We start from the raw sequence: 16,461 nt of genomic DNA on the forward strand, positions 1-16,461 counted from the left end.
GATTGGTTCAAATCTCAAGTGTCACCACCCCCTGGGGGTTACCACTTTCTTAGCTTCAGGGGGAAAACCTGGTTCAAACCACTACAGACAAAAATGTTATATGATGACTTTTGTTATCAAGGGTAAAAAGCTTATTAATTTTCTCTTCAAAACAATAAATTGATTTGGGATTTTAAGATATTTTCAGTTCTCATCCAGAAGTTATTTTTCAGCTCCTTTCCTGTGGACCTAAATGCCAAGTCAGTTGTTCTACAATGCCTAGAAAGATAGATGAACATCTGGGAGATGAAGAGAATTAATAGTTTTGTTTCCAGACTGCTTACCTCCTATACCTACAAGTAAAGATAGTTTATTCTAGTCGGATATGTGTATATTTGAACCTAAAGTGCTTCAGTCCAAAATAGATGAGGCTTGTTGTCATGTTAACTGCCCTCATTTATTTTTGCCTTCAGAAAAGGCAGAGCAATAGTAATTAATTAGGAGAGAGAGGGTAGGAGTGTCTTGGTGCAGATTGGGCCTGGATGTCGTTAGGGTTGTAGTAATTATACTATTGTGATAATTCACTTTTTTCAGTGGCACTGTCTGTCTAGTATTCTGGAATTCATATTCTTGATTTTTGTTTAAATAAATGCTGATAGGATTCAAACTTTAAGGAAGCTGGAAAGAAGTGCTTCTTTGACAGCAATGAATTGCAAATTCAGAGATTTAAATGCTTGAACTCTTTGGTTTACATAGTTCTAATATATTTTTTTCATCAACACAAATATAGAAAATACAGGTTTACTAATGTAGATGGGGGAAAACAGGGTTACGATAAAGAGCTTTAGTTTTGTGGTCGATAAGTGCAGTCACATTTCACTTTATGATCAATGAATGTGAAACTGAAAAGCATCTTTGCCTACTCAGAACTGTGTAGGGATTAAATACAAGAAAAGAAATAGCAGATGGATATAGATAATGCCTTCTTCTCCTTGTACGCATCATTGTAATGGAGGACATTTGAAGAAGCAAAAAAAGCTGAGAAAAATGTTGTCTTAATGATTAAAAGTAAGTTTTGATAGTACTGGTTAGTTGTTCTTAAGACTGCAAATCAGAGAAGTAGAAAGAAATATGTGAAAAATATTAAACAGAAACATCCAGTTTAGAGACCATGAATCTTATTCCAAAGTATGAGTGCAGAGCATGGAAAGATAGACTATTAAAATTTTTTGATACTTCATCTAGTTAACTTGAAAGTAATTGCAAACAAAAATGTTTTATTTGCTCCCCCTGCAGTTCAGATTTTCACGTTTTATTGTTGTTACTCTATTTGTTTTACTTTGTCATTCTTTCTTTAGCAGAATGCACTAGTGTATTTCATTTAACAAAAAAAATAGCATATGCTTCTAAAATTTCTTTTTGTATCTCATGCACGTCCTAAGATCCTTATGCTTGACAGTTGCTTGGGGTTTTTAATCATGGATGAAATTGTGTTGAAAAACCTTCATATCTTCAGGATTTTTATTTTTTTTTAAATCATCCTAGAATAAGTTTGTACCTCTGCTTTATTTGAATTTTTCACCATTCAGTGGTATGCTGATGTTCCATTTGTGTCTTCTAAGGTTGACTGCCCTGTTTCTTTTCTATGTGTCTTTTGCTGTGTTCAGTTGATGAATTTTCAAATTGAGATGGCATCTCTTATTTGAGAAAAGGAGCCTGAAGGGCAACCTAATTGCTCTCTACAGCTTCCTGAGGAGGGGAAGTAGAGAGGAAGGCTTTGAGCTCTTCTCGCTAGTATCCAGTGCCAGGAGGCATGGAAATGGTTCAAAGCTGAGTCAGAGGAGGTTTAAACTGGATATTAGGAAGCATTTCTTTACCAAGAAGTTGGCCAAACACTGGAGCAGGCTTCCTGAAGAGGTGTTTGTTGCCCCAAACCTCTAAGTGTTTAAGAAGCATTTTGATAATGGTGTTATCCACCTGCTTTAACTTTCAGACAGCCTTGGAGTGGTCAGGCAGTTGGACTAGGTGATTGTTCTTGATCCCTTCCAACTGAAATATTCTATTTTCTGTTAACTTCAATCCATTCTTCAGAACCTTATTTGAAAAATCTGATACTAAATAATTCCAGTTTTCACAAGTTAACAATTTAATTCTAGATGTTCAGCAGCAAATGTTTTATTCCATTTCAAGAACTGGTATGAATATACTATCTGAGATATGTAGACAACTTCTCTGTTTTGGGGGAAGATCTCTGTTCTAGATCAAAAGGGCATAAAAGATCAGCCTAAGTTCTGCATAGATGTGGCAACTTAGGAAGAAACACTTTTATTGCACAGCATAATGAATGGCAGAAACTGAAGAGTAGCCACTGTATTCAGAAAAATGGAGATTCTTAGTAGAGCAGCTGCATTTGAGAATGGTGATGTAGGTTAAGGTAGGTTCTTGGAGCAACTTGCAAGTGTCAACCTGTCATTGTAAACATCCTCAGGATAAGCAATATAGTCTAATTTGCTTATTACTGCCAGTTCAGTACGACTTTGGGAGGAGTTATGTTTGTTGACCACAGTCATCTGACTTGGAACCTTGATCTGAACATTAGTTTGCTGATTCATTTCTTACAACCATGCTGTGAAAGATGCAGAATAGTTAAAAAATGATACATCAGCTTCATAAAGTACACACAATATTTCAGGAGACTTAATTACAGTGAAAGCAATCTTTACTGAATATTAAATATTCCCTTGAAGACTGCAAAGACTGAATGTTTGACATAAGAAAAAAGATTGTATTTGAGTTCTATGATATGGAAAGAACACTGATTTATGGTACGGTATGCTGGCTCCTGTAAGGATTTCTATGTGTTCATATTGTACTCCAGCTGAAATTTGTCTTATTACAGAAGTCTTCTATATACTTTATTAAAAATAAGTTATTTCATGGCAGTAGGATTTAACTTTTTGGTATGTGGTTTTGCATCCACAGTTGTACCCAACTTATAAAGTTGTAAATTCAGTATGAATTTTTAATTGCTTACTGACAGTTTTTAATATGGCATAATTATTTGAAGTAGTACCTACAGAGACTTCAAGATCTCTTTTCTGGCTGATAATATCAGATTTGTGAGCCTGTCATTCTGTACATACACACGAGTAAAATTATAATAATATGGTATTTGCATTTATTATAATAATATGCATTTGCATATTATTATAATAATATGGTATTTGCATTTACTAATTTTGAATTTTAATCATGGTTACCTGGACAGTTGTTATCAGAAAAATCTTCACAACTCTCAGTAGTTGGTGGATTTTAATTGCATTTAATGATTTCTGACTCTTCAGTAAACTTCTTGCTTCCATTAGTATCAGCACATGTTACCAGCTCATTATCACTGTGGTTCTTCGCTGGTCACCTCCCCTCTCCTCTGGAGATTCTCTTATCCAACCCTCCTGCAAAAGCAGGGCCAACTAGAGCCAGTTGTCCAGGTCTGTGACCAGATGGCTTTTGAATGTACCCGGTCTTGAAGACTCCGCAAATACAATTTTTCATCCTAGATTTCCCCCATGGAAAGAAATGGAAAAAAGTAGATACTTCCAGAAGGTGTTTAATTTCATTTTAGAGTAAGCATCTAAGTGAGTTCAATTGAATGTCTTCTACAGGTGCTTGTTTTACCGCTGTGTGTTTTTAACATAATATCAGAGAGGCTTATCCAGGTGAAGAGATATCTGAAAACGCAACGACCCGGATTGCTGATGAAGTGTGCACCAGTTGCTGTGTTTTCAGAAATAGAAACTCTGTCTTTTCTTGAAAAGAGAGTAAAAACTCTGTAAATTAATTTCATGATTCTAAAGAATGACCATAGAAATTCTGTGCTTCTAATACTGAAATTTTTTTTGCCTTCCCTTGGTGCACATTATGTGTTTACCAAATATGCAAATATGTGATATGCAGTCACAAGTTTTAAATTAAAGTACTATTATTGTTTACCTTGGCTGAACGCCAGGTATTCACTGGGCCTGTGCCCAACCTCCCTCCGGAGGGAAAGGGGAGGAGGAAAGAGGGAGAAGAAGGGAAAAACTATGAAAATGAAACTGCCAAGAAAGAAGGCTTTATATGTACACAGAGAGAAAAAAAATTATAGAACTATACACACGGAGAAGAACTAAAACCAAAGATTACTTCCCCACAACGAATGCTCTTCTCCCCCAAAGAAGCAGCCCGTCCACCACCATGCAGCTATCCGGAAGAGAAGGAAACCCTTACTTCCTTCCCATCTTTTATATCTGAGCTGACATAACATAATATGGAATATCTTGTTGGTAAAATATACATCAGGTGATCTATCCTATTTCCGTTTCCCTCTCAGTGAGGGTAACAAACCCACTACAAGTACTAATTATAGTTAGGTTAATAGTTTTATTTGAATGCAATTAAATATCTCAGGAGAACTAAGGTAGTCAATTTATATATTTAGCATATAGAAGTTGTTATGTTGGAAAATTATAAATTGCCTATTAGCAATTAATTGATAGAGAAAAAGTAATTGGAAAGTGAATGAAAAGTATGAATTAGGGTGGGACCCAAAGCTAGTACTTACTTAGTTGTATTAATTTTATCTGAAGATTGGGTTTGAAGAAACTCTTTGAATATTTGGATAGGTTTAGCCATCAAAAAATTTTGCATAGTATTTCAACCTGTTTCTTTTTTGGAGTTTAATTTGAAGGCAATATCCACTGCTTTTAAGTAGGTTATAGAACTGCCTTCTGTTAGAGGTGACTGTTGAAATTGTGCACTTGTAAGAGATTAATTCTTTGAATATCTTTAATATCTTTAATTAAAACATGTTATTGCAATTTTAATTGTATTACTTCATGAAACAAACAGAAGAGAATGTCTTAGAATAATTTTAGAATTAATTTCTTTTTCGATTTTTATAATATGTTTGCAGTTACTGAAATGACTTACTGACAGGCTGAGAGAGTTGAGTTTGTTCAGCCTGGAGAAGAGAAGGCTTCAGGGAGACCTTATATCACCTTCTAAAACCTAAAGGGGGCCTGCAAGAGAGCTGGAGAGGGACTTTTTACAAGGGCATGTAGTGATAGGATGAGGGGGGAAGGTCTTAAACTGAAAGAAGGATGGGTTTAGATTAGATATTAGGGAGAAATTCATTACTCTAAGGGCTGATGAACTGGAACAGGTTGCCCAGAGAGGTTGTGGAGGTATTCAAGAGATGGCTGGATGGGACCATGAATAACTTGGTCTAATAGAAGATTCCCTGCCCAAGGCAGCAGCTTTGGAACTACATGATCTTCTAAGGTCCCTTCCAACCCAAACCATTCTGTGATTCTATGAAATGTAACATTTGTGCTTTCAAAATTCTTCAAGTTACTAGGATAAAGTAGGATGCATGAGAGTCAGGCTTTGTTTCCTTAAAAATTCAAAGAGGTTTTTACCATTAAAAGGAGAATTTTTTTTTAAACTAATCTTCATACTCAGTTCAGTAGGATCTTTTGAGTTCACCTTTTTTAAGTTACATAGGTGACTGATCAAAATTATTGAATTCCATTCCTGAAGATATATCTGACTGAATCTTCTTCTGCTGGTTTTTTCCCTCACTCCTAATACAGGCCTGGTAGTTGTGCTATTTAATTAGAACTCAGGACTCTGGATAGTGTTTTGCAAGTATCTGGATGGACAGGAGTCAGGCTCAGTGCTTGTGCCCTTCCTAGTGCAGTCTCTCCTTTTCACCAGGAGTAGGTTTCTTTGACCACACAATGAGCTGATCTGTGATATAATTATGCAAATTTACTGTGTCCGTGTTGGTCCAGAGCAGATCACTGATTCTTTTCCTGGGCATGACTACACGACTGTTTGGGTGGGACGATGGAAAGGGCAGTAAGGTCTTGCAAATACGTAACTAAGGACAAATGTTGGCTTATATCCAGAGAAAAAGCTAAGTTATTTTCTAGTGTCCTCTGAGAACGGTAGAAAAGCCTCAGTTGCTTTTGAGCTTTTCAGGTTCTGCACTACATCTGTCTGAGCCAGGCTACCATTTCGATTACTTCGTAGAAAGGAATATTTCAAATACATTTTGATTTGATTTGATTTGATTAAAATGTTGCATTCAGTACTGTGACCAAATTGAAGGTAGTATTTTATGATATATTTTATGTGTTTATTTTTTACAGGCTTTGTTTTGTATAGCATGATGGTTAATTTGCTCTTAGAGAGCATAGCTGTGAGTTTCTCTTATCAAAATTGCCTCTCTCATCATGTAAAATATATTCAGTATTGGTCATAATGAAGGTATGAAAGACACTAAACTATGTATTTCACAATGTAATGCTGTTCTTGTTTTCTTTTTTAGCTGGTTGGTGGCGAATTTGATCTAGAGATGAACTTTATAATCCAGGATGCAGAGAGCATTACATGCATGTCAGAGCTTTTGGAGCACTGTGATGTAACGTGCCAAGCAGAAATCTGGAGTATGTTCACAGCAATTCTACGGAAAAGTGTGCGTAATTTACAGACTAGCACAGAAGTTGGCTTAATTGAACAGGTACTGCTGAAGATGAGTACTGTGGACGACATGATTGCAGGTAAAAAATTGCCAACTGATAAAATGTTATTCCATTCTGGAACTGCCAGTGTTTTGTGATTATGAAAGGGTGTGAGATGTCTTGGTTTTTACTTAAAGTGATATTTTGGTTAGTACTGCTATTGAGTCAGAATAACTATTTTATCAATTTCAGGAAAATGACAAAAATATATTCGTAGTCTAAAATATATGTAGATACATTGTTAAAAATAACTGCCTGTTAATTCGTCTGACAAGATAATGTTATCTTGGTGATAAAAAAGCAATTTTCAATATAATTAAAAACTGTACAGTTAGACTTTCTAACTACAAGGTAATATTTTGGCTTTTTAGAGCATTGATTATTTTTAATTATTTGGATATTAGAATTATTATGGTCCATTTTAAACATAACCTCATTTTACAGCATATCAGAAATTATTCATAGGTTTTAATGCTGGACAACATATAAATTATGTTAAACAATCATTTCCTAATGTATAACTGTGATCCCTCTCATATCTCTTAATTTTTTATACATGTGGCTTTTAACATTCTATAACTTTTTGTGGTGTTAAAAAGATAGCATACTTTGTTTGCTTACTGAAAATAAGTGATGAGATTATTGCACAGCTAAGGTTTTCAGAGTATGTTTGAAGGAGTTTATGCTATTCCATACTACATCCTCTCAGTAACAGGGTACAGATTGTAATCCTGGATTACTTGGTTAGAGGAGCAGGGTTGGTTGCCACATTTAAATATGGCAGCTGAAGAGATACATATGATTATATTTATTTTCCTGGGGGGGGAACTTAGGCGGTTTCTTTCAACTCAATTTGAAAGTAGTTCGTAATTTTTATATAGTTTGTGACTGATAGGATAGTTAAATTGTGAGGCACTTTAGAAAGATTGAAGAGGTTTACCTTTATTAATTCTAAGGTTTTAGTTGATGATTTGATTCCTGACATATAAACAGGTTTTGTGGAACAGTAAACTAGCAAGGATTTCTCATGAGAAGGAACAGGAGGATAACAGCAGCATGAAAACTGGATTACTGAGGAATGATTTTGTCCTTGACTTTCTTTTTTTTTTGGTATAAGGGTATCTGTAATATTAAGTATTAGGAAAAGCTACATTCTGTTTTTCAAAGCAAGTTATAATCAACATCTTGTTGATTAGCAATGTATATGTAAATGCTAAAATTAGAAGTGTTATGCTAAATACTGTACTGTGAGATTCAGACTGAAGTATAACAGACCAATAGATTCACAAATTATGTGTTTCACCAACTATGTTTTGTTTTGCAATACGAGTATAAGGCTGAAGATACTCTTTCATTCTGTGTTAACTATAACATATTATATGATGAGAACACACGTTTCTATTTTGAAGTTTTTCATGTTTAACTCATGGAAATAATATTCTTATATGAGTAATCACACTGATAAAATTTGTCCAATTTGAGGTCCCCTAAGTAGTACTTTGTACGTGGCATATAGGACTGCAATGATGTCTCCATTAGAGAGAATTTAAAAAAAATTGCTTAGCTAATTACAAGTCAGAAATCAAGAGCACGGGATCTGGCTTTCAGGAGCATTTGGTAGTTGAAATATCATTCTGAAGGTACAGATATTAATATAAGCCAGGGGTAGTAGATTAAAAAAAACTCTAATGGATCCTCTACCTCATAAAGCTTTTTTCTGAGAGTAGTCACACAGTAGTTCAGAAAGAGATCTGCAGAAAAAACATCAGTAAGCTTGCTCTTCAATATGCTTACATGGACAAAGAAAGCCCATATGTAATTTAAAATCAAAACTGAAAATTGGAATTCTGATGAAATTTTAGATCTGCAATGTGTTTCAAATTATTTGAATAGTTTTCTATATATCATGAGCAGGGATTGAACAGAATCACACTTTGTAGGGTCTCTCTCTGATAACTGTAAATAGATGAAAATGTGAGTTTTTTGAGAATTTTTTTTGATAAGACATGGAAGCAACAAAATTAATCATTTGCTTTTCTCTCTTGATTTCTGTAAGCTCCTCACCACTCTTTTATAAATGGTAACAAGTTGGTAATAAGTCAGAAATAACAAATACGGTCCTGTAATAACTATTTCAATGTCAGATTTTTGATGACAATATCAGCAACAACTAATGCAATATCTGTGCTCCCTAACCTGCTATGCAGATGTTGAGGTCATATTTGACACAAGATGACCGTAGAACTACTTTACTCCAGATATTTCTGTGAACTTTCCACTCCAAAGGAATGAAGTAAAACATTTTGTGCCAAAATGCTTTTTAACACTGCGGGAAGATGTTTTGAATCAGAGTTGTGTTAGTTTTTACTTCTAGGAAGTTAGTACCACTTTCTTCACAAAACAGTTGGTATTACTCTGTCAGCCCAATGTTTTGAAATTGGCTTTTATCATCTGTAAACGGTACATGTTTTCTGGGATTTTTTTATTTGGTTTTTCTGGGAGTTGCTTGTTTGTTTTTAGGTCATCTCACTTGTACCTTTGTGAAACACTGTGATTAGACCTAGATAGGGTTTAAATAGACAAGACAGGCACAATATCTGTTTTATGTTTTGACAGCATGTTTTCAGGGCCAGTCTAAGTCTGAAGCCACTCTTCTCTGGTTTTATGAAAGTAAGACAGCAGCAAATGAACATGTACCCAATCTTTTGCAGTGAAAAGAACTTGTCTGTCTGTTTAGATGAAGACTGTCAGATTCATGAGGTTCTCAGCACTTTAAATATCTCACTTCACATGATTTTACAGATTCTGTGGTCAAAAATAAAGCCTAATCATCTTGAAAGTCTCTATTGCAATCCAGATGGGCTCATTGCCATTTGTATTTCACGTTGCTTTCCAGAAGCAGCACCTAGCAGAAGTCATCTTTGTACTGTGATAATCTATTGTACAAATAAAGGGAATGGTCAGCCCTTTTTACAGTGGTTAAGGAAAAGAGAATACTAAAATATTTTCATAGATAATTGGTGCTGTGGGGTTTTTTTTGGTTTTGTTTTTGTTTTTGTTTTTTTTTAAAGCGTCACAGGATCTTCCCTGAGGGTTTCACTTTTTACAGTTCTCTGTTTCCAGGTGATGAGTAGTGAAGCAGATCATCTACTCTGAGGGACTCTTTAGGATAGTGTGTAGTACCTTCACAGAAGTCTGAATGGTGTATGAGAAAGTAGCCTGAACTGCTACAGAGTAGATATGTCTCCCTTAAGTGCCATTTTATTTCCCACAGTTCTGTTGTGATGCTGTAGGTAATTGTTATAAAATTGCTAGTTACTAAATTCTTCAACACTGAAACAGTTCCTAGTTTTCAAGCAACAATGTTGGCTTTTGACTGCTCTGTCATTATTGGACTGTTAACAAGCTCTTTCAACTCATTCCATAAGAAAAATGGCAAAATGATCACATTCTGTATTTCCAATCTGTAGAAATTAGTTTACTGCACCAACAAGAGGTAAATTCACAATTTCATGGTCGTCTGTTGTTATAAGCTTAAGGAGGAATGAGGGCAGTTACCTGAAGTTGGGTTTCCAATACTGTTTAGTATGTCTTCTGAAGTTAATGCCAGACTATTTGTTTTGACATATGCACATTGTTACTTGAAAGACAGGCAGACTTTTATTATTGTATTTTCATATTAAATGACTGCATTAAGCATTCCTTCAAGGTTGCTGGTTAATTTGTAGATCATATGAAAATTGCTTAGTATAAAACTATTCAGAAGGTGCCATTAACAGAAATTAGAAATGCATTAAAAATGAGAAAAAGTACCTGTTTTTTCCTTCTGGACTTAATATTATTTTACACAATCATGTTTTTGAAATGAGATCATAGATTCCAGTCATATATGTAATGTTATTTAATATAATAAAAAAGTAGACATTAAAAAAATCCAATTCTAGTACGTTTTCTGACCTTTGTCCATTTATAGATGAGTGGATTATTAGGATTTATAAACCAGATGTGGACTGACTCTTTTATGAGATTTCTAATAAGTATGAATAAAATTATGTAATGAATTGCAGCTATTTTTAAGTCTTGTTATATTGAAACAAGAAACAAACCTTCTTTAGAGGAGTTTATAGCAATATCTTTAAGTAGCCTTAAGTGCTTCGACTTCCACAGATGTTAGCTTTATCTCTACTTGTTACCTACAGGGCTTCAATCTTCCAGGTCATTGTTTTACCCACAGTTACATTACTAGGGAGCTTATATTTCCTTTTGTCCATCAATGTTTAATTCATTACTTATAAATATGTATTTCTAATGCCTGTAGGTTATCAACATCTTCAGTAGAAATAAGATTTTTTTCTGTACCATAAGGTACTACAGGACTATAACAATGAAACAAAGCAGCACATGCTCAGTGATTTTTAGAATCTGCCAATCATTTCTGTGTTTGACTGTATTAATTTACACTTTTGTCATCTATTACAAGATTTTTTTTTAGTGCTATTCTGACTTTCACAAGACAACTTTGCTTCTATACAGTATTTTTTCTCTGTAAAGGAAGTGTAATTTGAAGTAGCATGATCTGGAAAGCAAGCTAAGACTACAAAGTGAGAATTGAGAAATTCCCAGCCAAAGATTAGTATTCACTTGTGCTTATTTCCCTTTCTGAGTTTTCAGTGTGTTACTGTTCTCAGTTTCTGATCATGTACAAGATGTGCAAATCACTGCCAGCTTCACACTGGAGGCTGGAGACTGTACAGTGAAGGGGGCAGATGCGTGTAGGTACTAGAAGAGGATCTGAGTCATAGAATTCACCACCATGAAAAACAAGACATTTAGTTTTCTTAGCTGTATTTTGTTTTCCCTGATTCTGTCACAAATATAATGGGGCAGTAATTTAAAGGGAACATTAAATAAAGGGAAAGGGGAAGGGGAAAAAAAATTCTGTACTTGAACATTAGGATGTTCAGATCTTACAGTGAAAATGTCTGCTAAGTTGCAGTGCTTTTCTTTTGCATTTCCTGTTATGCAATTTCACTCACTGAACAGCTTGTCATGTCTCCTATAAATGAAATGATATTTTGTTCTTCACACATGCCTTTTGCTTGCTCAGGTCCAGAGGCTAGTCTCCTAGTGGAAAAAATTCAATAGCTATTGATAGTTTTGCTAAAAAACACATATGTATGGATTTGCAGAGAGAAAATTTCTTTTAAAACAAAATATGAATGTGAAGTGTCATTTAAAAAATGTATGCTTCTGAAGACTCCTCTTTGTCAGACTCTGTAAGAGTCATCCTTTCACTAATGAAAAAGGAGAACATGCAGCCATACAAATACAATAAAAATTTATATGTAGAAGCCCATGTTTTCTACAAGTTTGTGGGGGAGGATTTTGTGATTGTTGAACAGATTGGAAAAGTTTGTTAATACTGATTCTGTTGTATCATACTTCTTTTGTTTTGAAAACTCTGTACTTCACTGCTTGATCTTTGAATTAAATTTCTTATACCACCTCTATGAAGATGAGCAAATTACTTTTCCTCCTGCTAGAGGAAATAGTAATTCTTAGTAGTGCATTTTATTCCAGAAAAAAGTGTGAGGTCCAACATCCCACAAGCTAACAAATTCTTAAAATGAAATTCTGTTTTTTAAAATAAAAATTCAATCACTAGCAGTAGGTTTAAACCTGATACTCTCTGAAAGGCAGATTATTTAATGTTCTTACTCTAAAAGTCTATGGGATTTGGGACATTGTAATGAAAACTGTATTACATAAATTTGTTAGCAATCACTTCTTTTTATTGTGCTCTTTTATTGTTTTCTTGCTATGATTTTCTGAATTTTTTTCCTTGTGGGTCTTTTGCTTTGCTTTTGTTTTTGTTTGATTGTTAGATTTTGCTTTGATTGGTTTGGTTTGGTGGAGTTTTTGTTGTTTGGGGGTGTTTTGGATGGGGGGAGGGTTTTTTTCCCCCTGGTCTCTCCTTCTGGTAAAAGTCAGAAGCATTACCACTGTAGCAAAAATGTGGGAACTATACAAATTATCAGTATAATGTGCTGCACTTAAGGACAAACATCTTTTAGGTCAAAATTTTTTGACAAATATTAACTTCAGAGGAAGGAAGAACTCATCCCAAAAGTATACAGCAGAAAGGAGCAAACTAGAAGTTTTTTTAATGTGTCATGAATGTTGTGAAATGGGAACAATTAATTCTCCATAAATGTAATATTTTTTTCAAAGTGTGATGCAAAATTTAAAACTGCGCATGTAGTTTTTTTCTAAAAAATGCCAAAGCAATGAGAACGTGAAATCCTGTGTGAAATATTTAAGGCAATAAGTTTGATTTTTAGAATTTGTGAATACACTTACTTTTAAAAGTATTAATTTTTTGTTTGGTTTTTTTTTGTCAAAACAATTAAGTTCAGAGTTCAGAATAACTTTATTTTCCTTTGAAGATCTCCTAGTTGATATGTTGGGGGTTCTTGCCAGCTACAGCATCACTGTCAAAGAGTTGAAGCTTTTGTTCAGCATGCTTCGAGGCGAAAATGGAATCTGGGTAAGCTGTGATCAGATAAAGCAATAAGTGTCATTCCATTAGAGACTAAAGTTAATGTAAATTGTCTCCTGGGACATATAAACTTGAATTAATTGTTTTTCTCATGTTGACTGAACATATGTTTAAGAAATATTTTTGCTAACTACTTCAGAGTTAATTTACTGTGTTTGAAAACTGTCCACTTTGCACTGTAGCCTATAGAGTACAAAAATTATTGTATTGACTTTTATGCAATTTTCTTGTTTTCACAGCCAAGACACGCAGTTAAATTATTATCAGTCCTTAATCAGATGCCACAGAGACATGGGCCTGATACCTTTTTCAACTTCCCAGGCTGTAGTGCTGCAGTAAGTTTTCAACCAAAATACTACAATTTCAGGAAGAAATAGTCCCTTTTTTGCATTTCCTTTAATTTGTTTCAGAATTGCGTGAAAAGGAATTAAGAGGATAAATGCATGCTTGAGAAGTGTATACGTTTCCTTCCATAGATTTGCAAGGTAGTTATGTTGTTGAGAAGTTGCACTTGTGAGGATGGAATGTCAAGCAGCAGATTTTTGTTTGGGGAAGTTACTGTAAAAGTGAAACCTGAAAATTCCAAAGAACAGTGTTATTTTATTAGAATAATGTGATTGATATTATATAAAGGAAAGGGCTGAGGAAAATCTAGGAATGAACTTCTGCATGTCACCACAGTTTACAGTGACTGCTTAGTCATACATTTTATTATAAATTTTTCTGTTTATCTGAATTCCAACAACTGTTTACTTTGCATCAAGGCAGTGATTTAAATGCAGTCTTCTTTTTGCTTTTCTTCGTGAGATAACTTACAACGGCAAAATTGTATTCCTTTCCAACCTTCCCAAATGGATATTCTCTCTTTCACTGACTGCATGTACTTTTAGAAAAAAAGCTACAAATAAATAAAAATATTGTATACAGATTTATAGGTTATTGAGAGTAAATACAAATGGGTAAAGCAGAGTAATCCATATTTGAGGTTTAGTTCTATTCTGATATGTATCAGGATATACTTATGGTAGAACATAGGATCTTTTAACAGAAAATAATCCTGAAATTCCTGTTTTCTCATGCCAGTGCTTGAAGTCTGCTCTGCTTGCATTTTATCAGTAGCTGTCCTGGTTTGAGACCCCTAAAATCCAATTCCCGAGGCCAAGCCCCCCTCCCACATCTCACCCCAGTGTGAGATGGGTTTTCCAGACACAACACAAGACTCAGTATGGGGGGAAGGAAATTATATTACAATCACTGTACAAATAAATATTACAATACAGTATCATATACATAATCTTTAACTATTTCTCCTATGATAAATCAGTACTTACAATGGATCAATCTCTTCTCCCTCCAATAAAAGTCCAGAAGGGAAAAGGAAAGATCTTTTCCACTCTCAGAGCAGCAGCCTCTCTTCTTCTGTGCAGCAGCTGTAACTGGACTCTTGTAGCTGGGTCTTTTTCCAATACAACACAGGGGGATTCTCCTCTACCCCTCTTGGCTCTTTGACTCCAGTCAAAGGTCTCTCTCTCTTCTGTAGCTGTGTAGCAGGGACAAAACTCGCTTCACCACGTCATATCATGGGGTGTAAGACCTCCATGAAGGTCCCTTCCTCAGGGGATTCACCCCTGAGTCAGAACGTCTCGGGCAGCTTTCAGTTGAGAGCCTTTGCCTCAAGAGTTCTATCAGAGCTCCTGTACTCTGTCTCAGCTGCCAGCTTGGCAGCAGCAGGGGGAGGGAAGCAAGGCCACCCCCTCTGCATTCCGTCTGGCCGTCCCGGTCCAGCTCCGGGACGCCGAGCTTCTTAGCTTCTCTCTCTCTCCGGTGCTGCAGCACTTCAAGACTCCTCTCAAGTAGGAGTCCATCTCCTTCTCCTCTCTAGGAGGTCTCAGAAGGGTTTGGGGGGTTTGTTTCAGTTCTTACCCCAAACTCTCTCTCTCTGTAGAGCTTAGTTCTCTCTCTGCTGCTGGCTTTCTCTCTGCTGCTGGCTCTCTCTCTCTCTCTCCTTGCAAGAGTTCTCTCTGTGTTGCTGCAGGCCGTCTCTGCTGCTTCTCCTTATCTCTTCTGGCTCTCTGCCACTGTTCTCCAGTCAGTGCTGTTTCTGCCACTGCTCCTTCTGCCCACTCACGGTGGAGAAAACTCCCAGCTTCTCCGTCACAGACTGCGGTCTGGTTTAATACTTTTTCCGAGTTTCTATGACCCTAGCCGGGGGCTGGGGGGCCGTGGCCCCCCCAGAGGGGCTCCTACCCCTTCTCCCTGTGGCCCTACAACATGACCACTTCTCTCCAACAACAACTACATCCTTCTTTTCCTATCTGCTTGTGATATGTTTATATTTTGCAGGAGCGCTCATTGGGTCCACATCAAGTGACACCACCCCCTCGGGGGTTACCATTTTTTTAACTCCAGGGGGAAAACTTTTTTCCCCCACCACAGTAGCACTGATAATCTTCTTCAAGCACAAACCACTGCCTCCATTTCTTGTGAATACAGTTGTTGGTTTGGCAGATTGCATCAGGGAAATAAACTGGCTAAAATCGCTCTTTTACACCTGGGTTATTTTTGCTAATGACTTCTTTGATCTTGTTGGATATTCAGCTGTATAAACAGGTGTGTCAGCAAAATGCATAGTGCAGATTGTGTAAGGAATTAATTAATGAGTTTTGAAAGGGAAAGTTTCATTTCGTACTGCTAAATTAAAGCCACAGTTAACCTCTGCTAAAAGTAGATGCAGCAGCAAGACAGGTGTTCCAGAATATGAATGTCTACAATGACACGTACTGCTTTGACATCTCTGGGCTTCAGAGGCAAACCCTAATGAAATTTCTCTCTTAAACTTATCAGAGGTTCAAAAAAGGTTTTGCAGGGAAAGAATTTCAGATATTCCTCCCCGTCCAAAGATATGCATCAGTTACAGGAGCATAAAGCTCTTAATTGAAATGCCCAGTACGCATTTCTCTTTCCTTGGATTGGATCCTTCCAGGATTTTGTTTTACATAACACTCAAGATTGACTTCAATCTGTAAATCAAGAAGTATGAGTTTCAAGTTTACACTTCTTGAGGTAGTGCATGTTGGATTACACTATGAAGTTCTGGAGAGGATACATCCTCTGAAGTGGACCAAGGGCAAATATTTATAAAATGACCCAAAAAACAAAGCACTTCATTAGAAGAGAATGGATAGGACCTTGTTCACTAGCACTGAGTTCAAGTTTTCAGGTGTGATGCACTGTGTTGACATCAGACAGAGAAACAGTATAATTTTTAATTGGCATAATAAATATCAGATTGGCCCTCTTTAAAGTTAGGTGCATGCTGCTTGTATAACCAAGACTTCTGTGGCAGTAAAAAGAGCCAAG

The 16,461-nt window shown here is 35.9% G+C and overlaps 1 protein-coding gene across 1 annotated transcript in view; it reads left to right on the forward strand.

Moving 5' to 3' along the window:
* Positions 1–16,461, forward strand: part of NBEA (neurobeachin) — a 472,840-nt gene that overhangs the window by 77,749 nt on the left and 378,630 nt on the right. The window contains exons 2-4 of the mRNA XM_029960860.1: positions 6,350–6,581; positions 12,989–13,089; positions 13,341–13,436. Coding sequence (XP_029816720.1) covers positions 6,350–6,581; positions 12,989–13,089; positions 13,341–13,436 — 429 coding nt within the window. The remainder of the gene's footprint in view (positions 1–6,349; positions 6,582–12,988; positions 13,090–13,340; positions 13,437–16,461) is intronic.

The sequence above is a fragment of the Manacus vitellinus genome, unplaced genomic scaffold, assembly GCF_001715985.3.
Source record: "Manacus vitellinus isolate BGI_N305 unplaced genomic scaffold, ASM171598v3 scaffold_2_pilon, whole genome shotgun sequence".
NCBI classification, from domain to species: Eukaryota; Metazoa; Chordata; class Aves; order Passeriformes; family Pipridae; genus Manacus; species Manacus vitellinus.